This window comes from Falco rusticolus, chromosome 4 (genome assembly GCF_015220075.1).
Source record: "Falco rusticolus isolate bFalRus1 chromosome 4, bFalRus1.pri, whole genome shotgun sequence".
NCBI lineage: Eukaryota > Metazoa > Chordata > Aves > Falconiformes > Falconidae > Falco > Falco rusticolus.
In genome coordinates this window covers 50,354,945-50,381,655 of record NC_051190.1, presented here as the reverse complement: position 1 = coordinate 50,381,655, position 26,711 = coordinate 50,354,945, and the positions used below count along the sequence as shown (strand labels likewise).

General features: G+C 46.4%; 1 protein-coding gene across 8 annotated transcripts in view; it reads left to right on the top strand.

Annotated features, from left to right (window-relative positions):
* Positions 1 to 26,711, top strand: part of SMARCD3 (SWI/SNF related, matrix associated, actin dependent regulator of chromatin, subfamily d, member 3) — a 111,232-nt gene that overhangs the window by 20,853 nt on the left and 63,668 nt on the right. For 2 of the 8 annotated variants that reach the window (XM_037384203.1, XM_037384196.1), the window contains exon 1: positions 17,217 to 17,410. The exons of 4 other annotated variants lie outside the window; for them this stretch is intronic. In XM_037384203.1, the coding sequence (XP_037240100.1) occupies positions 17,333 to 17,410 (78 nt within the window). In that variant the 5' untranslated portion in view covers positions 17,217 to 17,332. Of the gene's footprint in view, positions 1 to 17,216; positions 17,411 to 17,756; positions 17,850 to 20,303; positions 20,475 to 26,711 lie in introns of those variants that run through there. 2 more of the 8 variants (XM_037384201.1, XM_037384202.1) reach the window with 2 other exon arrangements.

Sequence of the window (26,711 nt, the reverse complement as noted above, 5' to 3'; positions counted from 1 at the left end):
TTGGCTGGAACTTGAGGGAAAAAAAGAGTGTTTGTGACCTTTGGAGGAAGGGGCAGGAAACTCGGGAGGACTGCAAGGATATTGTGAAAGTATGCAGGAAGTACATTGGAAGGGCTGAAGCCCAGCTAGAACTTAACCTAGCTACTGCTGTAGAAGGCAATAAAAGACTTTTCTATAAATACATCAGCAACAAAAGGAGAATCTCCGTCCTTTATTCAATGTGGGCGAAAAACAGTGACAAAAGATGAGGAAAAGTCTGAGGTACTTAAAGACCGAAGCAAAGTCGGCATTAACAGTGAGATCAGTCGTTCTCTGGGCACCCAGCCCCCTGAGCTGGGAGACGGGGACAGGGAGTACAGTGAAACCCCCATAATCCAAGGCAAAATGGTCAGTGACCTGCCACACCACTTAGGCACACACCAGTCTATGGGGCTGGATGGGATCCACCTGAGCGTACTGAGGGAGCTGGGGTACTTCTTGCTGAGGCACTTTCTGTCATTTCTTGGGGAGGTCCCCAGTGACTCGGGGCTAGCCAGTGTGACACCCATCTACAAGAAGGGCCAGAAGGATGGATCTGGGGAAGTAAGTACAGGCTTGTCAGCCTGACTTTGGTGCCGCGGAAGGTTATGGAGCAAATCATCCCAAGTGCCAGCACATGGCACATCCAGGATGACCAGGCAATCGGGCCCAGCCAGCGTGGGTTCATGAAAGGCAGGTCCTGCTTGACTGACCTGATCTCCTTCTATGACAAGGTGACCTGCTTAGTGGATGACAGAAAGGCTGTGGACATTGTCTGCATGGACCGTAGTAAAGTCTTTGACACAATCTCCCACACCATCACCTGGAGACACTGGCTGCTCATGGCTTGGGTGAGTGTACTTTTTGCTGGGTAAAAAACTGGCTGGATGGCCAAGCCCAAAGAGTAGCGGTGAATGGAGATAAATTCGGTTGGCAGCTGGTGACATGTGGTGTTCTCAAGGGCTTGATATTGGGGACAGTTCTTATTTAATATCTTTATCAATAGTCTGGATTAGGGGATCAAGTGCACCCTCAGTCAGTTTGCAAACAACATCAAGTTGGGTGGGAGTGTTGACTTGCTGGTGGGCAGGCAGGCTTTGCAGAGGCATCTGGGCAGGCTGGATCGATGGGCCAAGGCCACTTGTATGAGGTTCAACAAAGCTTAGTGCCAGGCCCTGCTCAGGGGTCACACCAGCCCCCAGCAGCTGTGGGCTGGGGACAGGGGACTGGGAACTGCTCGTTAGGAAAAGGCCTGGGGGGCTGGGTGGCAGTGGCTGGGCATGAGCCGCCCAGGTGGCCAAGGAAGCCAGCAGCACCCTGGCTGGTGTCAGACACGGCGTGGCCAGCAGGGCCGGGGCAGTGCCCGTCCCCCTGCGCTGGGCACTGGGGGGGGCCGCCCCTCGGATGCTGGGCTCAGTTTGGGCCCCTCAGCACCAGCCAGACCCTGAGGGGCTGGAGCGTGTCCAGAGCCGGGCAGGGGGCTGGGGAAGGGGCTGGGGCACAGCCTGGTGGGGCAAGCTGGGAGGGGGTTCAGGGGAGACCTCACTCTCTGTAGCTGCCTGAAAGGGGGGTGTAGTGAGGTGGGGGTCGGTCTCTTCTCCCAAGTAACAACTGATGGGATGAGAGGAAAATGCTAAGCACTGGAACAGGCTGCCCAGGGAACTGGTGGAGTCACCATCCCTGGGGTATTTAAAGGAACTGTAGATGTGGCACTTAGGGGCATGGTTTAGTGGTGGTGATGTTAGGGTTATGTTGGACTTGATAATCTTAAAGGTTTTTTTTCCAACCTCAATGATTCTATGATTAGTGACTGGACCTCATTTCCCTTCACTATTAGGGCACTGCACTCATTCTGTAAATTCAGATATAAGGGTGGAGAAGGGGCCCTTCTGTTGCCAGAAAAGCTAAGCTTCCAGGCTCCCCCATTATGGGAGGCTCCATCCATCACCTCTTTGAGCATAGTCTCTCGCTGTCTCTCCTTCCCCACATCACATACACAGGAGTTTGGGCCCCTGTTTCAGTTGCCACTCCCTCCCAAAATTGCAAATCTCAACTAGCAGTGCATTTTTTTCGGAAAGGATGGTGAAGAAGTTGTGCAAGGGAGAACCTAAAAAGAGAGCTGGCGGTACCAGCAGTCTGGTGGCCACTGCTTCCTGCAGCCCAGGGAACTACCTTTGCTCCTCTGCAGCAGGTTGAGGATGTCTTGGTAAGCTTGCAGGGCTGCTCCTGTGTGGCAGCAGCACAGATCCCACCTACACCGAGCTCCCGCACTGCAGAGCTGCTGTCAGTGAGCTGGTGAAGGCTGCCACAATGGCGCAGCAGGAAATGATGTCTGCTGACCGTGGCTCTACTGAACCACCTGGCCACTTAACAGCAGAGCTCAGAAGTGTTGCAGGAATCCACCGCTGCCTCCTTTATGCAGGCGCTGCAGTCCAACACCACCGCTACCCTGAGGCCTCGAGGTCGTGGAGCCCCTTCAATTTTACAGACATATTTGCTATTTGAACATAGTGGAAGGGGGAGAAGACAGAGAGGTGGACACTGGCTTTGCTAACCAGCTTTTCTTGAAGTACAGATAGATGAATACCACAGGAAACCCATGGAGAGGAAGGGATTAGTTTTACTGCCAGTTAGGTCAGTGAATCAGAAGAGTTACAGAATAGTAGACAAGACTTCCAGGCATGCAGAGGTGTTTCAGTTGACGATGTAGTTTTAGATGTTGATATCCAAACCAGATGTTAGGAATAATTCGATGTATTATATCAAAATGCTTGAAATGTGTTCTGAAAAACAGGAATGGGGAGAATGATTGACATGTCTAACTACGGGGGACACGACTGATTACGCCTGTGTAAAGCTCCTTGTGATCTTAAAGATGCTGAAACACTTTGGGCACAATGTTCACCAGTCTCAAAAAACAGTGACTGTCTCCTCGGCAACAAGAAAGGCATATGTCTGTTCCCATGGAAATGTACTGTGAAGGCTTCACAGGCAAGATTCTGTTCGAAGCTCAACAGCACAGGATCCAGGCTCTTTGTTGCTTGTACCTGAAGCAGAGGCTGTTGGCACATTCAGGTTCTCTGATCCTGCAGCTGACGAGGAGGGATGAGCCGCAAATAGTGTGGTGCTGTTCCTGGCTCCCTGCATAAAACAGGTTAATGGTGTGCTTGTTGTTCCCATGTGAGAAGTTCCTTCCTCAAGTCACTAATTGCCAGCTTTGAAGTCTCCTTTGCAGCTCTTCATAAGGAAAGCAGTATTCTTGCTAGCCAGAGAGGCTTCAGAGAGTTTCTGATGCTAATTCTTTCAGAGGAGTGGGCAGACAAATCTGAGAAACGGAAACCAAAGGGTATGCAGGGAGTCTGAATCTCAGCAGTCCTTTCTGATGTCTGAAAGGATGTAGAAGCACCAACAGGTATACCTGCACTAGATCCACCAAATGAGAAACTGCTAACACAGTAAATAAATTACATATAATAGTCACTACTTCTAAACTCATTGTGATGCTCTTCTAAGGAAGAAAACTTATATTTAGCAGGAACCAGAAGTAGGATCCAAGCATAGTTTGATCTTTTTGGTTGTTTAAATAGGAGGTGTGGAAAGCAGAAGCACTAGTGGAACATTTCAAAGTGATGGACTTGGAAAATTATTTTAGAAGTGGCATGTTGTATGGATTTGTATGTATTATGTATACATATTACTAAGCAGTGTGTGTGTTCTTTTGTTTTAAAGTTTTTTTTCAACAGCCTGCTTTTCATTCCAGCAGCTTCTTCCTACTACTCCTGCATTAAGGGATAGTAAATGAAGTGCATTATTTACCCTCATTATCCTGCTGTTTTGCCCCCTAACACCTACCTTCTGAGGTAAAAAAACCCTAGCATTTTCAATCACTGCTCCTGAACTGGCCTCTCTCCCCCGATTCTTTTCCCTGCCTCTGTACCCTATAATCTTGCTGTGCTTTTAAAGAGACAGCAGCTAGGTCTGCATATATATTACCAGGTGAGGGCGTTCCAAGTGTTTTGTCATTGCCTTGTTTCTGCTGTCAGTCTCCATTTCATGGTTCTTCATGTGAATCTACTGCATGTTGATTGGGTATGTGTTTGAGTTACTTTTGTAATGCTTTAGTCTTACCTGAGTAAAATAATAAAATCATAGAATGGTTGAGGTTGAAAGGGACCTCTGGAGATCATGTGGTCCAGCCTCCCTCCTTGAAGTTGGGTCAGCTAGAGGAACTTGTTGAGTACCAAGTTCAGTGAAGTTTTGCATATCTTCATGGACAGAGCTGAGTTGCTGTCTGGGCAGCCTGTTCTAACTAAAAAAACCCCATTCATCTGTTCACAGTAAAAAAGCTTTTCTTGGGTGTAAATGAAATCTCCTGTATTTCATTCTGTGCCAGTTGCCTCTGGTGCTGTCACTGGGTGCCATTAAGTGACATCTTCTTTACACCCTGCCATCAGGTATTTATGCACATTGGTAAGATACCCCTTGAGCCTTCTCATCTCCATGCTAAAAAACCCCCAGCTCTCTCAGCCTTGCCTCATTATGATAGATGCTCCAGCCCCTTAACCGTATTTGTGAGGACTCACTCCAGTATGGCGATGTACTTGTACTGCCTTGTACAGAGGAGCTCAGAACTGGACAGAGCGCTCCAGATGCGGTCTCACCAGTGGCAAGTAGGGAAGGATCACCTCCCTTGACTGGCTGGTAAGGTTCTTACTAATTCAGCTCAGGATGTTGTTGGCCACCTGTGCTGCAAGGGAACATAGCTGGCTGATGTTCAATTTGTTGCTCACCAAGACCCTTTAGTCTTTTTCTGCAAAGCTGATTTCCAGCCAGTCATCCCCCTGCCTGGCCTGGTGCATGAGTACAATTTCTCCTTCACAAATTTGTGTTGACTGCTCTCAGTCACCTTCTTGTGCTTCATTTGTTGGAAATGGTTTCCAGGAGGATATGCTTCATTACCTCTCCTAGGACTGAGGTGAGTGTGAGGAGAGTTCCTCCTTCTTCCTCTTCTTGAAGATGGAAGTGACATTTGATTTCTTCCAGTCCTCAAGAGCTCTCCCAGTGTCCATGAGTTTTTGGAGATAATTCAGAGGTGTCTTACAATCACAGTGACTAACTCCCATAACACTTGGGGGTATATCCTGTTGGGTCCCATGGACTGCTGTATGTCCAGTTTAAGTGTTCCCTAACTTTGTCCTCTTCAACTGAGGTGCAAGTCTTCCTCGCTCCAGACTTTCTTACTGGTCTCAGGAGCCTGGGATTCCTGATGGCTGATATTGCTAGTAAAGGAGGAGGCAAAGAAGGCATTCAGTATTTCAACCTTTTCTGTGTTCTTTCTCAGCAAGTCCGTTTTCCCATTCAGCAGTAACCCCACGTTTTCCCATGTCTCTCTTTTGCTGCTGACATACTTGTAAAAAGCTTTTTGTCTGCTTTTCATGTTTCTTGCCAGATTCAAGTCCAGGTGGGCGTTTGTTATCCTAATCACATCCCTGCGTGCTTGGACACTGTCTCTGTATTCCTCTTGGGTCACCTATCCCTGCCTCTGCCTCTTGTATGCTTCTTTGCAATGCTTGTGCTCAAGTCAGCAGCTCCTTGTTCGTGCCTGCAGGCCTCCTGCTGCTTTTGCTTGATTTCCTGCCTGTTGAGATGAAAGTCTTGAATTTGGAGGAGGCGATCCTTGAAAATCAACCAGCTCTCCTGGCACCCTCTTCTTCCCTAGGCCATAACTCATTGGGTTCTTCCAAGCAGATCCCTGAACAGGCCAAAATCTGCTCTTCTGAAGCCTGGGGCTGTGACCCTGTTTTCTGCCTTGCTCCACCATCTCATGTTCCTGAAATCCTCCATCTCATGGCCCAGCCAAGGCTGCCCTGACCTTCACATTCTTGACTAGTTCTCCCTTGTTTATAAGAATCAGGTCCAGTAGAGCGCCTCTCCTTCTCTGCTCCTCAGTCACTTGGGTTAGGTATTCAGTGTGCCCCAGAAGCCTCCTAGGTTGCTGTGCCCTGTTCTGTCATCCCTTCAGCTGATACTGGGGTGGCTGAAGTCCCCCATGAGAACCAGAGCCTGTGAACATAAGAATTTTCTCCTGCTGTCTTGAGGTGTCATCTACTTCTTCCTCAGCAGGTGGCCTGTAGCAGACACCCACCCCAACACTACCTGTGCTGGTCTGCCTGCTAATTCTGACCCATAAGCTCTCAGCTGCTTCACAGTCCATCCCAAGGTGGAGCTGTGAGCACTCTAGCTGCACACTCGGCTAAAGGGCAACTCCACCTCCTTGCCTCCGCAGGCTGCCCTTCCTAAAGAGCTTGTATTCGTCCATCACAGCACTCCAGTCTGCCCGTTGTCAGCTACCTTAGAATTCAGGGCATGTTGAGGATAGGAAAGGGGATAGATCGAGCAGCACTAACAGTTGTGCAGCTTTCTGTGAGGAGAGGTGGCCTGTCAGTCTAGGAGCAGATACTGCACTATTGCTATAGGAATCAAGAGGATACGTCACATCTTCCTGTCTTAAGAGAGCATCTTCTGTCCTTTAGCCAAAAGCAAATGAATGGAAGAGCATTTGACTGATTTCTGCTCTCTCGGATGCTTTGCTGCAGGAAGGATCCTAACCATTTTTATTTTGGGAGACTGCAACAGGATCAGCAGCTGAAAGACAGTCTATCAACCATTTTATGTGTATGTGGTCTGTTCTTCACCAGCTGCTAGACAGAACAGCCATTTTCTGAAGGTCGTCTTCAGGGTTTTTTCTGGTTTGAAATGTCAGAGAACTGTGTCCCATAAGCATGCAAGGGGGTTCACAGAACTGGTCCTTCGATAGATGAACAGAGTTAACATATAAAGAGGGAAACAGGAAAGAACAATGCTAAGCCTTAAACTAAGGCCTTAACAAGGAGAAGAGTATATAGGGCTGTAAGGGATTCTTGATTAAATTATTTCTCATGAGGAATTGTGATTGTTGATTTCTTGCAGCACTGCAGAAGAGGCAAGGTACACTGGAGTTCAGTGGCATGATAAATGTGTGGCACAGCTGTTGTAGGGTGGGGTAGAATCAGCAAATGAGTAAGACAGGGATACAGAAGAAGCAGGCACCTTCTGACTCCTGTTTTTGCCATTTCAGACAGTTTCAGAGCACATTTTTGCTAGCAGCGTTCCAAGTGGATTTAATCAGAGTAAAAATGTATTTGTGAAATTCAGAAAAAGACAGAATTGCAGTGGTGAGATGTACAGTGGTGCTGGACTCTCACTAGGGAAGGGAAGGATTGACTCAAATAGCAGGAGGTGAAGAAATTGGGGGGAAAACAAAGGGTAACTGATAAAATCAGCTAAGTGGAAGGGTTGTTATAGGTCAGATGCAGTAGGAAAGGAATCAGTTCTGTTATAGACAAAAGAAGCTTTTCTCAAGAGCAGGAATGTGGCAAGCTTTTTTTTTTATTTGGAATTATTTTTCCCCAGTATTCTGCTCCCTGTATTTCTTATGGTTGGAACATTTGTGATCGACCTTCTATTACATAGACTTTTCACTAATTTTTTATGTTTGTTTTATGCTTTTTTAGGCTAGGTGAATATCTTACTCCAGATTAATACCGCAGATCTTAACTAAAGGAATTCGAAGAAATAATTTTCTAATTTTCTTAATATCTCAGGCTTATAACTAACCATTTAGAAAGTCTTTCTCTCCATAACCTTAGCAGAGATTTATGTCTTATTTTTGGCATCATATTTATAATTAGCATCTAGTGTTGCTGTATCATACAGGCATGTACTAGTTTGGTTGTAGCATCTGAGTGCTAGGAAATCTCTTTGAAGAATGAAGCATACTTACTTCCCAAGAGAGAGCAGGGTAGTCAAAATCCCCCATAAGTACATTGTTTCTATGGTTTCAAGTTGCAGGCTGGGTATAAATTGATCAGAAGACAGGTGTCAATGGTGGGGTGCACACAGTAAGAATTTGGTGGCTACTCAAAATAAGTGTAGCTAGACAGCTGGTGTGCCAAATCTGCTGCCTGTCAGGGTGACTAGTACTCTCTCTGTTCCATTGTGCTCTTCCTATTTCCATCTGTTAGTTTAATTTGTAAATTGTAAGGGCCAGAGACTACATTGTTTTTCATCTGTACCTCCTAGTACTCTCAGGCCCTAGAAACAACTGAATACCAAGAACGGGAAGAATTGTGAAAAGTGACAGAAAATATGACATAAAATACAGCACATCTCCCTCGCACAGTTCATATCCACCTGCAAATGCACCCCTCTACTATTTGGGTTTTACCACTGTAAATTCTGTTTATTTTGCAAAGTGCTGAGTGCCATAATGATTCAGCTAATGTTTCTTCTGTCTGTGTTTCTTCTACATTTGTTTTGAAGCCAATTTAACAAAGAACTTGTGCCACCATTTATGTGCCTTGTCATTTAGACAAGTTTTTTTTCTGGAAGCATATGCAGAGTGTTATTGTACACACTTGACGACTTCATGACCCCATTGCCAAGTGCAGTTTGTTGCTCTAAGCTGTAATCTGCCAGCCTGCTGTGCCCGTGCTCTGGTGAGAGATGAGGAGACAAACCACTGTATTGTGCTGGAGCCAGACTTTCTTGACTTCTGCAACACTCAGTTGCTCAGAAAGAGCCTCAGTTGAAAGCCTGTTGTCCAGATGAAGCCCAAGTGCTGCAGTCGTGTCTGTGTCATCAGTTGCTGTGCCTGGCATTGCCCTACTTCTGTGATTTCATACAGGCACTTATGTACTAGGTGGATGGAACCCTGAAAAGATGAGAAAACCATCTTACCTGCTGCTATAAACATAGCACAGTTCTTTCACCTCAGGATTTGTCTTCCACCACCTGCTTGAGTTTTTCCGGCCGAAATCTTCTGTCTAACATTTTAGGCCTAACATTGCTTTTTTTTGTTTTGTTTATCCTGACTTGGCTGTGAAACATCTCCAAAATCTCCTCATTTGAGGATTTAATCAACATGTCTTTTACTTCCCTCTTTCAGATCTTTGAAGATGGTAAAACATTCTGGATATAACAACCATCTTTGGAGTCCCTAGTAGCCACTTCCCTTCCACTTGCTTTTGTCATATGTTTGTAATCTTTCAGTAATTTTTATTTTTCCTGGCAATTACATACTAATTATGTTCACGTTAAGAATTTCAAGCATATAATGATGTTTTACTACATTGCATTTAAGTTACATTTGTCGTTTCCCACTGGCTGCCATTTTCCAAAGTCATTGACAATTGCTGTAATTATGTACCATTTGAGATTAACTTCTTTTTTTGGGGGTAATCTGTTTGTAATTGTTGTAATTACCAACAAATAAAATAATTTAAAAAGACATTTGGGCTTGTCTGGCAATGCAGGTTTTTTACCATCACCAGTATTACTTATTGCTCTCAGTTCCATTCTGCTCTTAAGTCTGATGTGGTTGTTTTCACCTATTAATTGTTCCACCAGTTTAGTTGAAATGGGAGGTGGATTTATTAGACAGTCTATGCCAAGATTGCTCTGTTTTCCTTCTCTGGCTACGTGCTTTCTACAGTCTCCTAGTGCTTTCCTAAGACCATTTCTCAGTTCTTACATAGATTTGCATATTAATGCATCCTTCAGTCAGTATTTACTTATTATTGATTTGCTTAAACTATAGATGTTTTCAAATGATTTTCAGCAAAACAGGATATAATTCCTAGCATTATTAATTAATCAAATAATTACTAATTAATAAAAATGGGCTTTGAAAAAAATTCTTTCCTGATAAGGAAACGGGAAATTCTGTTGGTTTTCCTGTAATACAGAAGGGCAAGAATACTCTTAAGCAGTTGCATTAGTCTGATCCTAAGTCCATGCAAGGCTCAAGAATGATTTTTTTGAAAGAGAAAGTAAGTGAGCATGAGGAGGACGTAGATGGTAGATGGTACAAAAACACAGCATAAGTTTACTAACCTACTCTTTCTCAGGTAGCCGATTTTCTACACAAACAGTGTATGTCTTATTTATCTAGACTCCAGTGAAGCCTTCGAACAGTGCGATCTGAAAATTTAGTTGGCACTCAGAAGGCAGATAATAGTAGAGTTGCATGGTAGGTAAGGGGCTCAGTAAAGAAGACACGAAAGACATTGCAGTTTTTTCAGGATTTGCCTTGGGATTGATGTAATTTCATATTTTCAGTAATGTCCATAGCACAAAAATAGGAAGCATAGTGATTAGATTTGTTGGTGATGCAAAATAGACAGGTGTTCTTGAAGCAGAAGAGGGTAAATTATATGGGAAGAACTGGATGGGTCTGAAGACTACCCAAATAGAAATCAGACGGTATCTGATGACAATATAGTACATAGTCACACACTTGGGGACTCCTAACAGTAATCAGCACTGTAAGATGGAGGCTTTTGTAACAGCAGTGATTAAGAAGGAGAAACAGCCCAGTACATTAGTCCACTTGCAGGAGAACAGGAGTTACCTCTATCCTAACATTGTGGAAGGCATCTGTGAGCCTAGCGGAGTTTGGTAGACATTTCTGCCAGTGAGAGAGGTATTAGTGCCACATGAGTACATGGCCTTCTGGAGACTATAGGTACGGTAACTGGGACTGACATGGAAAAGGCTGATGGAATGATGAGAAATTGGCGCTCAGTTTTAAGAGAGCAAATAACAGTTTCCCTTGCTTAGTCTGAGAAAAGGATGTTTGGTTATGACTGCTTTGTATAAATGCTTCAAAGCATAAATATCAGATACAAAGAACCACCATTAAGGGCAGTGTTGGTAAAAGAATAAATAGAAGTAGCCAGATACACTGAAAGAACATAATCCATTATCCAAAGAACTCAAGTTTTTTAGCAGCTGTCCCATAGGACTACCAAGGTCTAAAGTGCTGTGCAATAGATTTATGTCTGAAAGGGTTATGTATGACATGGTTGCAACAGTAGACTCGATGACCAGCAGTTTCCCCCATCTGTGTTTTGTCAAGTAGTGATAGCAGGTGAATCCTTTATGATGCTCTCATCAAACACACCCCAAAGATATCCTTCTAACCACCAAGTATCACGAAGATATGCTTTTTGGGCGAGGAGGCAGTAGGTTTGGGGATAGTTGCTGATAGTCTTTTTCTGTGTTCCTCCAGGAATCCCCACCAAGAATTACCTCTATTCCTTCACTTTTGAAAAACAAGTCCATACTCCCAACACAATCTCCTGTCTTCTCTGTTCTCATTCTGGGACCAAAGTCTTCCTACTAACTTCTCATACTTTGCAGCTCTGCTGTAGCCCTTGGGTAGAAAATTAACATTGTGGACTGCTGCCTGTAGCGCTCTGCTTCTTTACGAAGATGTGAGAACCCACGCACAGATGTCACTGCACAAGCTGTGCAAAGTAGATTTGGTGAAGATGGAAAGGTGAAGGTAGAGGCACAGTAGGGCTAGACTGCTTACCATGAGGTCACACAGAACTGTGCAGAGTGGGGTAAGTGTCGACCACACCACACAGCTTGGTGTTGGCAAACTCACTGAAGTTTGTGCTCAATCCCAGTGTCTGTGTCACTGACAAAGATGTTAAACAGTGCTGGTGCCAGTTCCCTGAGGAGCACCACTTGTCACGGATCTCCACTTGGACATCAGGCCATTGACCACAGCTCTTTGAGTGCAATCATGCAGCCAATTCCTTACCCACCAAGTGGTCCATCTGTCAAATCTGTGTCTCTCCAGAGACAAGGATGTCATGCGGGACAGTGGAGAGTGTCAAATGCTTTGAACCAGTCCAGGCAGGTGACGTCAGTTGCTCTTCCCTCCTCCACCAACGGTGTAATCCCGTCATAGAAGGCCACCAAATTTGTCAGGCATGACTTGCCCTTAGAGAAGCTGAGCTGGCTGTCACAATCAACTCCTTTTCCATGTGCCTTGGCGTAGCTCCCAGGAGGATCTGTTCCATGATCTTGCTGGGCACAGAGGTGGGACTGACTGGCCTGTAGTTTCCCAGGTCTTCCTTATTTCCCTTTTTCAAAATGCGGGTTACGTTTCCCCTTTTCCAGTCAGCGGGAACTTCACCAGACTGCCACGACTTCTCAGATATGATGGATAGTGGCTTGGCCGCTTCATCCACCAGTTCCCTCAGGACCCACGGATGCATCTCATCAGGTCCCATGGACTTGTGCACTTTCAGGTTCCTTAGATGGTCTCGAACCTGATCTTCTCCTACAGCGGGCGGTGATTCACTCTCCCAGCCCCTGCCTTTGCCTTCTGCGATGTGGACGATAGTATAACATATCTTCTCCTTCTTCTGGCATCCCTGCTGTTGCCTTTTGTTGCTTTTAAAATAATCAGGTCGTAAGTCTGTAATTATATCTCTATCTCTGCAGAATAATGTTTGAACTTCTGGAGAGAGAGAGAGAGAAACACTTTGCCTTCTTTTGTTCTTTTTTTTTTTTTTTTTCCCTTTATTTCAAGTCTTCTTTCTTTGTGCTTGCTACAGATTGCTTATGATATTTCTTCACTGAAGATTTTAAAAAGTAGTGGAAAGGCTTAGCTTAAAAAGGTAGGTCTATGAGACAGTGATGCAAAGATTCTTGAATCAAGGAGGGAGCCACAGCATAAAAAAAGCTATATGATACTTGGGAAATCTCAAAGGGTAATTGGCAGCAATCTGTGTATATGGATTCCTTATTCTTACATTGTTGTAGCAATCAGATGTGTATTTTTTCCCAAAATAAAAAAATATAAAGGACCTTGTTGATTGGCTTAAACGTGTTTGCATCAAATCTGTGGAATCTGTCAGGGGAAACCACTCTGGATAGAAAAAAGCCTTATATTTGTCTTATGAAATTCCATGCAGTTTCCATAGGGAAGTAAAGCAAAGGGAACCTCTGGGAATCAGCTAGTCCCTTGTTCTGCCCCCAGTCAGAATCTATACTGCCTACATCACCCTGGACAGATGCTCGTCTGACCTGTTCCTGAAACATCTTTGGTGGCGGAAACTCCCATCCTTGCTGGACAAACCATTCCAGTACATCTCTATTTTTACTGCCATACTCTTCCTTAATATCTAACACTGACCTTCCTGGGAGAAATTTCAATCCATTATTTCTTGTAATGTGTATGGGGAGCAGCTCTTCCCTGTATTTGCAGCAACCTTTTGGATATCTGAAGACTGTTATTTTCTCTTTCTCTTTTTGGGCTTTACAGTTGTTGTCACACTTACTCTTCTCCCCTGTTCCATCTTGATTTCTCCCACACATACTTTGTCTGATGTACAGAGCCCCAGACTGCAAAGGACAGCCTGGCTGAGACATTAACAATTCATACCACAACAGAAGGGTTACTTTGGAAGGGTTCCTCAGAAATAATGGCAAATTTTAACTTTGCAGCCTTAGGGAAAAGTTGAGCTGGGACTGCTTGTGCCCTGGGGAGAACAAGGGAAGGGGAAGAAACAGAGACAAAATGTGGGGGAGGAAAGGAAGACTCTGGTTGTTGCTGCTTATGCTGCCACCAAGGGGATGAGAGAAGTGGGGCAGCATTCACTTACTGCTCCTCTGGTTGGTTGGTTGGGTTTTTTTTGTGTCACTGTAGTACTGTTAAATCACATTGCGTTTATGATCTATTTTATCCCCAAGTATTTTTGATGAAAAAAATACACTTCAGCCAGTTGTCGTCCATCTTCTATTTTTATAGTTGTTGATTTCTATCTTGATGTGGAACCTCGCGGTATTTCTGATTGAACTATGTCCTCTTTTTTTCAGACCACATCCCCAGCTTCTCAGGATTTTAATCGTGTCTCCTAGCATACCTGTAACAGCCCCCCCCCCCCCAAAACCATTTGTTGCTAGGAAATTTAATATGTGTGTTCTCTAGTTCATTATCCATATTGTTAATAAGAATATTGAATAATTATGAACATGGGAAAAAGCGGTCATTTCTTTAGAATAAGCAGAGCCTTAATCTTGGGATATCTTCCGTATGTTTTCCAGTACATTTTCTATGCTATATTGCATCAATTTCAAAACTGTTGAGAATTAGCGCTGGTGGCATTGCAGCGAGCAGGGGGTAGGTTCCTCCTCAACTAGGTGATGATGTTGGGCAAAGTCACTTCCATCCATTTGTACCTTATTTTCCATTTGCAAAAGAAAAGAGCTACTTCTGCTGACCTCTGAAGTACTTGGTGAACTACAGTCATGCTAAATAAGCACCAGGTTTTATTATTACATGGTATTTTTTGTTGTTGACTTTTACGCCATTCCTTAGTTCTCAAGTGGCTGCCCTGGTACTTTGATGTTTTTCAGAGGAAATCTCTTTATATAATATAATGCCTGTTAAGAACCTTCAGACTGAGTGCAATACATGTGGTATGGTCTTAAACTGAAAATCAGTAATGCTTCCTAAAGTGTCCTCCTGCCCCACAAGGAAGAGCCGGCAGCTGATGGAGGCCCCGGGAGCAACCGGGGCTCACCGCTGTACCCGGGACTGGCCAGATAACAATAGAACAGTCTCCACCCGCGGCCGCAGCGCGGCCGTTCCCACCGTGCAGCGGGGCCGGGGGTGCCCGGTGCGAGGGCGCTTCTGCAAGAAGCCGTTCCGACTGTGCAGCGGGGCCGGGGCCGGTCTCCGCTCACCACTCTCCGGCCACTACTGCCGAGTGAACGTGCGGTCACGTGACTGGCGGAGCGCCCGCCAAGGACCCGGTGCCGCTTTGTCTGCCGGCTCCGGCCCGGGAAGCTCGGGGTCAGCCGTGCCTGGCGTGGGGGGCGGCCCGTGGCGGCGTGCCCCCTAGCACCCGGCGCTGGCTGTGGGGGAGCAAGGGCAGGCGGAGCCGCCCCCTCCCGCAGCGCGACACCGGCTCGGCCCCCCCCTCCCCCGAGGCTCTCCCTGCGCACCGGCCTCGCCGGGCGGGCGGGGCCAGCGGCGGCCCCGGCGCAGAAGGGGTTAAGGCCGCTCCCGCCTGCGCGTCCGGCCGTCCCCGCCCGCGCGTCCCCCGCTAGGCCACGGCTGACCTTCACGGGAGCCGCGCCGGGCATGCGCGCCGCCGCGTTCGGGGCCCGGGGGAACTGCGGCCGGCCCGCTTCGGCCCGGCCCGCCCGGCCCGGCTCGGCCTGGCCCCAGGGGTGCGGCCCGGCCTTCTGCCCGCCCGCGGCGCGCCCGGGACCGTGGCTGGCGTACGCCCTGCCCGTGCCGGGCGCGCCGTTGCCATTCGGTGCCGATGGTGCTGGCGGAGGAGCGCGGGGGGACGCGAGGGGGGACTGCGCGCCCCGCCGCCGCCTTCAGCCGCGCCCCGCGCCCGCCCTCCCCGCTCCGCGGCGCCGTGCGCGCAGGCCGGGCGGGCGGAGGGCCGGGGCCGCCGCCTGCTGAGCAGGCCGATGGTTCCCAGCCCCGCTGTGCCGCAGCGGGGGGGTCGCCCGGCTCCCCCGAGGAGCGGGAATGGCGGCACCTGCGCAGCCTGCACCGGTGTCCCCGCGTCGAGGAGAGCCGCTGCGGCAGCCGCGGGGTTAGGCGTCCCCTGCAGCACACGCGTGTTGGCTGCTAGGAGCCGGGGAAGGGGCTCTCGAGGTGGGAGCCAGCGTTGCTGTGTGCTTCTGGGGTCTAACGACCCGCACAGATGCAGTGCCACTGTGCTGGCCACGCGGACACCTAGAACCCTGTAGGTCGGAAAAGACCCTTGTGCTCGAGCCCAGCCGCTGGCCTGGTGCTCCCAAGCCCACCAGACACGTGGCGGTTTGGCTCCAGATGACGTCTGCCTTTGGCCCAAGTCGGGTGGTTCAGTCCCTGGACGAGGCTGCACATCCCCACTCAACATACTGCTTTGGAGGGGCTGCCAGCAATGCCCCCTCATGAGATTTATCTGACTCCTGTGGCTGTTGCCACACAGTGGCACTTGGATTGGGGCTACCCTAAAAACCAGTGGAGGTTGCTGCCGTTATTGCCATGTGCAAGAGGCCGTATGAGCTTCATGGCCTGATCTTTGCCGCTGGCTAACGTGGCATCTCTTCTGTGCTTGTTTTTATTACTGGTTGAGGGTAGAAATTTATTTGTCTCATATCTGATTCTTTTCTGTTTGCAGTCTTGCCAGTAAAGTCACAGCCCCTAGACAAGAATTTCAAGCAGAGGAATAGAATATACCCCTCTAGTAACCTGGCAACATCTCGTCTGTTGCTGTGTTAGGCAGGCTGGGAAGCATCAGCCCCTTGCAAGCCACAGACAGGCAGGGAGCTGTTGGTAAGCAGATCGGTGCCGCAGGCCACTGCTGCCTGCTCTGCCATTATGGAGGAGCCATACTGTTGCTTGTGGAATGGCCGCCGTGCTGCCCGTGCCTGGCGCTACACTGGCCCATGTCCGTCTAGGTCGGGAGGGGGGGTCTGCCGGCTTCTGCCCCCTTCCCCTGGGTGGCAGGTGGGCTCTGTGTTCCCAGCAGCATCCTGAGCTGAGACGCACTGTCATGCAGGGCTTTGTGCGCTAAGCGGCAAGCTGCTGTTTCTGACAGCAGCTGTTGGTGTTAATAATTAGTCTGCATCTGTCAGTCACCTGGAGCCGCTAATGGATCTGTCACGGTGGTACCAAAGCATCCCCAGAGGGGCTGCGGGCAGCGTGGAAGCAGGCCGGATGCTGTGCAGTCACCATGCTGCCCCCCACCCCTTCCCCCCGCTGTTCTCCCACTCTTTCTTTCCCCTTGCTCTCGCATGTTGTCCCTCCCTGTTCCCAGCTCCCTGCCTCCTGCTGTTTCTCTCTCTTGTCCAAAGGGGTTAGTTCTCAGCCTCACATGCTGGAAATGCTGCCAGTGAATGTTTCTGTGCATTGCCTGCCAGGTCCCTGGGGAAAGGGCCTGGAAACGAAGCACAGAAGGAGCAGTGGGAGCAAGGGAAAACCATTGTTTCTCACTGCTCGCCTGCTGCATTTTCTAGTGGCAAAATGCTCTCTGTGAGGTACTGGCTTTCTGTGTTACTGCTGAAATTGCCCCCTCCCCCTTTCCCCTTGCCCCAGAATTTACCATCCCCTGGTGCAGAGAAGTTGCGGCACCTCTAGGAAAGAGCTGAGATGTGTTTTCAATTTGCCTCCCGCTTATCTCTGCTGTTTGGACAGAGAGGTTTAAAAAGCTGGATTTTCTGTCCCTGCAGAGTAAACACACAGAACCCAGCAGCATGAACTATTTCTGGCTTATCAGTGGAGGAATGCAGCAGCTGAGGCTTAGTGCGAGTGGGCCGTCAGGAAGGCCCTGAAGGGGCCCCCTCCCCACTCCGCGCTATTAGAAGTGTGAGAGCCCAGCAGGACTCAGAGGGGAGAGTTGGAGAAAAAGGCAGAAAAGGGAAAGAAAGAGGAAGAGAGAGAGTGAGAGAGGCTGAGCAGACCCTGATGGCTACAGACGAAGTTACAGGAGGGGCTCGCAAAGCTACGAAAAGCAAACTTTTTGAGTTTCTGGTCCATGGGGTGGTGAGTCGGGAAAGTTAGTGAGCTGGCTGGCTCTGAATAGAGGGATGAGTGGAAACTGGAGGCTCTGTGCTGGGCTGGATCGGCTCCTGCGGTGTGCTCCTGGGGCGCTGGTAGCTGCCTTGCCAGGAGAGCACCGGGGTCTGTAAAGCCCCCACAATATGCACTGATTCATTGATAATATAGGCTTGTGTCTGGGGGGATGTGTGCTGTGATTTTTGCTTTGATTCTCCATGAATGGTGAATAGCATGTCTTTGAGCCTGATCATGGTGCAGAATCTGCACTGGATCTGACCCAAATGGGCTTGTAGGACACTTTGTTCTGTAATCAAACTTGTGTTTTTAAAAGCAATTCTGATGAAAGCCTGATGAAGCCTTGTGGTACTGCCTCTGGTTCTTGTCTCCAGTCTTGGCGCTTATATATCCTCTGGCTACTTAACAGGTGACTTTCAGGGTCTTGAAGAGATTAGCTCTGCAGATCTGTAACAGTCTATGGGAACTCACCCATGACAGAATTTCAGGGTGCCATGCTTAATTAAAGCAATCCTTGAGGGTCTTTAAAAATTTTCCAGCTTTTGTTTAAGATTCAGGTCCTCAATCTCCATTTAAGGGGAAGTGCTAACTCTGTTTTGCTGCCATTGGAAATGGTGTTCTTTAAATGACTCTCCAGTGACTGAGAGCAGTAACCATTTATAACATTTGGATTTCTTGCATTGATACACATTTAACAAAAATAAGATTGTTAAAGAGCCCCTAGGAATGCAGATATTGTTTGGATACTGATGGTCCCCAGCATTTTCTCTCTTGAGGATTCTGGCACCTCCTGTGACACCTTTTTGAAGGCATCAGCTGGGGGCTCCTGTGCAAAGATCGTGGAAATGTGTGGAGCTCACGGCAGGTGCCAAAGTTGTCTCCGTAATTCAGGCTTACTCCATACACGTCAGATCTAGCATGTGTCCTACAAGTCCCGGGCATGGTGGGTCTTGTGAGGCTGAGGACTTTCAGCTGGCATTCTGTGTCTGTGGGAACAGTGAATGGTGATGCCGTGCATGTGTACAGGAGCACTCTGTGGCAAGGGTGGCAGAGGTACTGGGTGGCTGCAGAGCAGGTGTGCGGGTCTGTGGCCGTGGTTCTGCTGTGAACATGTGGGTTCCTTAAGGTAGTCTGGCTCAGGATGGCTGCAGCTGGGCAGAAATGTAGGTGAGTTGAGGGGGGTGGGTGCATGGGATGCTTTTGCTTTTTCCAAGGTTTGTGTTGGCATTTGCACACCAGTGGTCTTCCTTTAGTATCAAGAAAAGTGGCAAAAATAGTTATGTTAATTTGCTCCTTCTGCAACTAGATGGGCTTCGTGCGAAAGTAGCTTGCTAGCCTCTTAAGCATGGGAATTTTTAATTTATACTGGAATGAATATAGCAGAACTCTTTTCCATTACTTATTTGGATACTAGAAAAGTCTGCCTTTTTTGCCCTGGAAGTTTTGCCACTAGTGGCATCTTACTTGAATGTCTGGGTTGTCATCTTCCTGCTACTTGCTGGTGAGACTGGGGCTTCTTGGCTGTTACTCTGTTGCCTAAAGACCTCGTTTATGACCGTCTCCTTTCCTCAATGATGATCTCCTTCAATTCTGCTTCTGTTTCCTTGCTTCTTCTAGTTTCTTCCTCACCTCAGCTTCATTTTGATCACAACACAGGTTGGGGCAGCCAGTCTTCCGTTACTTAAAAAAGATCAAAAAAGTTATAAACTCACTTTATCTCTTTGGGTCCTGTATCCTACCAAATAAGAGAATGTGCCATCACAGCCGTTACCTTGAGTTTACATATTGCTAGCTATTGAGTTTTATTACCATCCACAGTACGTCAGCATTTGAATTAATTCCATGAAAAACCAAGTTCACTTGCAAAAAACTGGAGTCCCTTGGAGTCAGATTCTGCTCTCATTTCAGGGAAAAAGCTCCTCTTCAGATTACTTATTATTTTATCTATTATAACATTATTTGATTTGATTATTGCAGGCTTCTTTCCCCCACCCCTTACCCCCCAAGTGCAGGGAGGTAAATAGAGGTAGAATATTGGGAGAAAATCTTTTGCTATGTGAACACTTAAATGAACAGGATAATTTTGCAGTATTTCCTAAGGGCAGTTAGCTTATGGATTCGCTTGATCTTTCTGGAAACATATGTTCCTTTGCTAAGGTCACTTTGCCCTTTGCTCTTGTCCACCTGATCCTGCCTTTGATCTTTTCCATATTGCTAGCTTCCAAGATGTCGTCTTCCTTGTTTATCCCAATCAAATAGGATACCTCTGAAAGGTGTAATCTCTTAATGGTTAAAAATCTCAGGTGTCATAATTAATTCTTGTCCTGCTTGAATTCTAGAGGTTGGTTGGTTGGAAGTTCTTTTAAAAAGGTTAAATTTCTTTCAGTTATTTACTTTTACAATTCTTTTAATCCCGTTTCATCAGGGTCTTGCACACTGCTTTTGTGGAGAGGATTATTTTCTTTTTTTCCCTAAAGGCTTCATCCTTTGCTTTGTCCTTTTCTATTGCTCCTCTCTGCTCTATTTCTAGCAATTCTATGGTTAAATGTGGCTTTAGTCATGACATTTATGTTGATTTGTCTCTATATTGATGCAGTTTCTACTGTTAAGTAGTATATTTTGGGCGGTCCTTATGACATCTCCTTCTAGGTGTCCAGCTGTTGCCTTAAATTTTGCTGACCCAAAACAAATTCCTAATCTTCCTGCAGGCCATTTCTTTCCTCAGTTTCTTCTCTCCTCTGCACCCTATATTATAGGCCTGCCTGCTGGATCCCTTCAATTGATGTTACCTTGCTGTCCGTGTCCGTGTGTGTCCTGTCGCTCCTTTTTTTTTCCTAGTCTTTTTTTTTTTTTTTTTTCTTTTACTCAAGCAGGTATCTTCCCATATAGCCTTGAGAAAGTCCATGGTGCAGATGTTGTTAAAGGTCTTGTCCAGACATCTGTCCTCTTGTGACTCAATCGCAGCAGTCTTCTCCTTGGTGCCTTGTGCTGTCGACCTTGCCTGTGTCATCTTCACACGAGAAGCTGCTGAGAGGTTCGTTTTCTTGTCTTGTTCTGACCTTTTTAATCTGCTTCTGTGTCCTTATTCCATTCTCACTTTATCTTCCTTCCAAAACCAATCTTCTTGCCTTTTATACAGAAGATACACCTATAAAGGTCCATGTCCCTTTTTTAACTATTGAGTAATATCTGTAGTTACAGTATACTTGCTGTCAGTTCAAATCACCTTCTTTTTCCTGTAGTGATCTCATCCTTTGTCCTCTGTGCTGTGCTTAGGAAGCTCTTCCTGTTAATATAAGTCTTTATCCATATTTATTTTCTGCTAATATGTGTTTCATAGTTCCTGCTAATCTCTACAGTTTAATATTGGTTACACATCAAGACTGCTAGTTTATACAAACTGGTGTATCACTTATGTGACTCCCTTGCTTATCCTCAGTCTTCTTTTTTGCTTGGTTATTTGCTTGTCAAACTTGGTCATAGAATTTTATGTTAAGTACAGAAACGTTATGTGCAGTGGTATTTAGTACAGTGAAAGAAAGGTCTCAAAGCATGTCATCACATAACCAAATATTTAATACAGTGGTAACTCATTGTCAGTGTTAAAACAGACAAAAAACTGGGTCTGGTGCCCCAGGGATGTGTGTGGCGTGTCTAATAGATTTGTCAGTGATTTGGAAAAGGGGATGAGCAATGAATTCTTTAAACAAGTTTTGCATCTCCTCATACATTGCTGTGTTTTAAGTGAACTGTAACTGTGCAGGAGGAAGGCTTGGCTGATCCTGTGAGCTGCCTAGTGTGTAGCCGCAGCCACTGCTACTAAGAAAGCAAGTAAACTGCTAGCCTGATTAAGAAACGGGGCAGAGAATAATACAGAAGGAGTTGTAAATCTGTGGCATGTACTTATAAGAATGTTTTTTTGATTTTGGTCATCTGTGTGACAAACAAGCAAAAAGAGGGGTACTACTTAGAGGGCAGTAGTAGTAGTGGGAGGCCTGTGAAGACTTAACCAGTAAGAGAATGGGCTGTATTATTAGTATTATTAGTATTTACTTGTAATATTTAAGGGTGGAGACATTAGGCAAGTTGTAAAACCTCTGTCACTGGAGGCTCTTAGACACTGGTTAAAGTAGTAAATATCAGAGGTGATGGAGGTACTGGTGATACGTCCTTGAGATGAGAAAGGACTGGATGACCCCAAGGATGATACTTCAGTGTGTTATAAAAATCATATTTGTTTATTAAAAGAGGAAAAACTAACGATAATCTCTCCAAATTGAATGGTGATCTGTTTTAAGTGGATAAAAGTGACTGTTTCTTCTAGCCAGCCTTCGGGTTGTACAAGGTGAGGAGAATATATTAGGTTTGAAAAAAGCAAAACTTTGCTAATGAAAAATATCTCACTAATTTTTATATTATCATGGATATAAATATATCTTGCCAGAACATAAATCAGCTAACACTAGAAAGACTAGAAAAGAGCCTTGTGAACTGTCATTTTTGGACCGTTTGTTCTGCTTCCCTACCACCAGGCTGTCTGCATGGTTCTCTGTGCTAGGACATTGTCAGGGAGCAGGTCATGGAGTAGGGTCACTGGTTTGTGCATATGTATTCCCTGTTTTGCTAAGCAAGGAGACATGTGGGCTGAGTATAGGGCAGCCTGGAGACATCAAGGGACCTTACTGCAGTAAGAAAATTGGGAAGGTACTTGCAGAAGACTGGTAGAGTGAAAACATTGTACAGCATTCAGCTGTGTAAGCTGCCTGTAGAAAGTGAAAGTCTGTCCTTTCCCAGCCCTGGACTAATTGCAGGCTAACAAATACAGAAAAGTTCACACATAATTAAGAAAAGAAAATAATATTAATTCTAGGTAGGGCTTTAATACAGATCAATGTGATTTTATGCAGTATGGGCTTGTAAAACAAATTTGTGTTGCCCATTGAGAAAACTTGGATTTGCTGATGCATGTAGGTGCACAGATGTAATTGATCTGTGAGATGTTTGAATTGCTCTCCTCTTTTTTTAAAAAGGAGTACTGCAGGAATATGGAAACAGTCATACTGAATAGTTTAGCTCGTTGTCCCTAGTTGCAGGGAGCAGCAGAAGACTGCAGGGAAGTACAGGAGCAAGGCAAAAACCTGATGGTGCTTCATCCAATTACTCTGCACTTTGTAGCTCTGGAACTTTCTGACCCAAAGCTGCCCTCTATGTGTAGTACCTCTATATGGATTTTATTTATGTAGGTTAGTCCACTGATGTCTTCCTGAACCCATGTAAACTTTTAGCATTCACTGTGTTTTGTGTCAGGAATTTTTGCAGCTTGCCTTACATAAAGAAGTACCTGATCCTGTCAGCTGCTAGCAATTCTCTAATTCTTGTAAGGGAAGAGACAGTGAGCTCTTGATCAGCTGCCTCTCTGTCCATGCTAGTCATGATGTTGCAGACCTCTGTTGTTGCCTCTCCCCTCCCAAAGCCATCCTTTCTACAGAGTCAAGAAGCACATTATGGTAGTTCTTCACACAAAATCCGTTCTATACATTTTATCACAGTAGTGGATGTGATCTAAACTACTAAAACGAGCAAGCAGATGGAATTCAAAGTTGGTACATAGGGTTTGTAATTTTCAATTCCACAGACTTTAAAATTTATTCTTGGTTGCATCCAAGTGCTTTGTTTGAAGCTTGGCTTGTGATTATTGGGAGCTGTGAATGGACATGCATGAAATAGAGAGGTGGTCACTGAACTTTGTCTCAGGTTACAATTCACTGTTCCATAAATGTGATGTTTTTTTGATTTTCAAGAACATTATTTTAAAAAGAGTGGAACCTGGAACACCCGGACCTTGATTCTAGGATGTGAGAGCTTTTGGCAAACAGAGGAAGGTGAATGTGGCAGACAAGCCAGAAGAATTGCAATACTGGTGTTTCTGGTTACTAAATCTCTAGAAGATTCACAGACATTTTAAAAAAGGAACTCATATGAGGTAACATCTGTAGTTACAGGAGAGGAGAGAACCCATCTACAACTTGTTTTCTTGTACTTCTAAGAGTCCATTTTGAAACTGCACATTCAGTTGGGAAACCATTTGTGCAGTCAGAGAGCTCTTGCCATCAGACAGTATCAGTCCAAATTTCTTAACTGTTCCAGATACTACTTAACTATCTTAACTACTTCTAGATACCTCCAGACAGCATCTGGCATCTGCTTTTGCTTACGTTTATGCTTTATAGAAATCCCTAGCTACTGTAATGCTTTGACAGGATATGTTGTCTAGCCAAGGTAGCTTCTATTTTTAGTTAAAAAAAACACATGGTGTTTGTGTACTTGGTGATTGTTGTTGTTCCCAAAATCTGTCAGTTTCTCTGCTAACAAGAAGCCTGTGACTGTTCACTGCCCTGCCATCAGCGTCCTCCTGGGTGCTGCTGAGGTGGATCGGGTCTGTGTCCTTCAGAACAGGACATTGCTGTAGGTATATTGCATTGCAGTGACTCCCCGTGCTCTGTTCAGTCCCTTTCTGAGGCTCTTGTAGGTGGTTTTGCTTTTCTTTTCTTTTCTTGACACTTTCTTTTACATGTCAGTTCTCCAGGTTATTATTTTCCTCTATCTGGTATGTCCAGACAGGAGCCCTCCTTTGCTCTGCTTCAACATTTTGGCTGCTATGGTGTTGGTGTCCCTTGAGAAGAGTCTGCAGCAGAAATGCAGAGAAAAGCACCACTCCAGCGTGTCTCATTTTTACCATCAGGCAGGAGAAGTTGTCTTGAAGAATGACAAAGAAGAGGAGGAAAGAGGCAGCCCTCTGGTGCGACAGGAGCTTCAGGCAGGGAAGAAAGTAGAAAAGCCAGATGTGTGACTTGGGAAGCTGGACAGTGGAGGGTCTCAGCAGGGACTTGGCAGCAGTTTGGAGGGAGGTGGCATGCTTGCTGCACAGACACTGTGCTCAGCTTTGGAAGGGTGCAGCCAGGTCAGCGATGGATTGCATGCAGAAGTGCCAGCAGTTGGCAGAATTCTCAGGGACCAGTACACACACATGAACTACTGGTTGTGTGCCTCTCTCCATGTGCTGTACTGTTTGGCTTTGCCTAGCTGTTCTGTGGGCAGCCCTGCTCTGCTCTTCACTTCCGTTTTCTCCGAGCTGTGAGACTGGTCCCCTCAGCTGGGGGCATACTGTGGTCCTCCTTGTTTCCTATGGCCCTCAGTGGCTTTGTCCTCTGTCCAGTAATGTGTTTGCAGTACCACAGAGTAATGTCTGTACGTGGAGTCAACAGAGGAAAAAAGGGGACAGGTCTGTGGGTAAGGACAGAGCTGGGTCAGGTGAAGGGCTCCAGGGTAGATGATTTCCCAGGAAGGATGATGTGTCAGTGCTGTTTTGTGCTGCAGCCTTCACTACAGACGATACTGGTTCAGGGCAGGTTCCATCCCTCTGAGGAAGTGGGGGCAGACAGTTCCTATCCCATAGACAGGTACACCTCCAAGATCTCTTTGAAAAGATGTAATGGTATTGCAATACTCTTTAGTATCAAGCTTTTTTTTTTTAATGTCAGTATTGTGAAAAATTCAGTGTATTGTCTGTCACTGTCTTGTCTTGCATAAGTGAGAGCAAAGCAAGCTTTTAGATAAGGCAAGGTACTTCTTGTGTATTCTCCTTTTATAAAGCTTAGACAGAGAAAGCATTTCTGTGCCTGGAGAGTCTGGTGGGCTTGCAGCAGGGAGGTGGCAGTTGTGTAATCATGTAATGAATAATATTTTATCTACAGGTGATATCAGAGATAGGAACATGAGAAGGGAGGGGAAGGAATGAAGCCGGGCAAGGGGTGAGACTGAATATGCTTTTGCTAGAGCTGTCTCGTTTCTCTCAGTTTTGTCCTTTCTCTGCATTTCTCTATTTTGATGCTTAACAAAGGAAACTGAAGGGGGTTCAGAGATGTTGGACTTGGATCGAGAGTAGATTTGGCTTGCTGACCTTGTTGTCCAGGCCTTAGGGTGTCCTTTATGGAAGCAGAAAAGCAGGCCTGCCGTCTGGTCCGTGTGGCCAGACAGTCTCCAGGAGGGATGAACATGAGATGGCTGTGTGTAGGATCTCATCTCTTCTGTGTGACTGCCAAATGTCCCCACCTGACTGACAGGCAACAGCAGGCCCAGTGGCCTGCTCTTTGCTGGAGGAAGGCCGCAATGTGTAGATTGGCAGACAACAGAGAGATCTTAAACCAGGCTAAAGTGAGAAGCGTTTTCTGGGCCATTTGTTTCTGCTGACTTTGCCTGGGTCAGAGGGTGGGGGCGAGTATGTGGGAACAGCGGGCGCTGCTCCGTTCCAGCAGTTTGTATAGCTCTGTGTTCATGGGAGGAGATGTTTCCAGCTCTGCACAGAGCCTCGGTTCTGCCTGTTTGCTGCCTCCTGCTGCTGCTCTGCTTGGAGGCCATGCCCACAGCCACTTTCCCACACATATACTTGCTGAATTCACCTGCTTGGCTTCCTGTGCTGGCCTCTCTCCTACCTCAGCCTTCCTTCCCTGTCTGTACTAATTACGGCTCCTGTTTCAGTGCTGATTGTTCATTCCCCTCCTTTCTTTCTCCAGTTTCCTTCACACGTGCAAGTGTGAGAAACATCATAAGGCTTGTGATGATCGGGGAGGGCACTGAACTGGGGCTTTGGGGACTATGGTGGACTTAGGTGGGTAACGTGGAGGTGCAGGTCCAAATTATATTTAGAATTATATGTTATTACTATATATAAATAATTATATATCTAGAAATTAAAAAGGGGTGAGATAAAGGTGAAATGAACTATTTTCAGTGGTTTTATTTTATATATTAACAGTGCAGAACCCATTTTCTTCCCACCCACCCTACAATGGACTGCCTTGCATACCTCCTGGGGTGCCCACACCTGGCTTTGGAGACCACTAGTGTACTTCTCCCAAGTACTTTCTCAGTCTTCAGCTGTTGATAACTCAGTTTCTGAGCCAAACATCCTTTGCGGGGTTCTGTGGGCTGGCTGCCCATGCGTGGCAGGTGGGCTGCCCTTGGTGGCCCGATCCTTGCTGTCATTGCCCTGGTTTGTTGCTCTGGCAGGGGCAGTGAGCAGTCAGTCCCAGCCGCCCTCTCCAGGCCGCTCAGGACTTTGCAAAGCTCTAGCAAATGCCCCCTTAGGTTACCTTGGACCACCTCCTTCCAGGTGGAAGACCATGGCATATTTACTTTTACTCTGGTGGATGCAGGTCCATATCTTAACCTGTTCCGTGCCACTTTGTGCCGGTGTCAGAGCTGCTCTGCC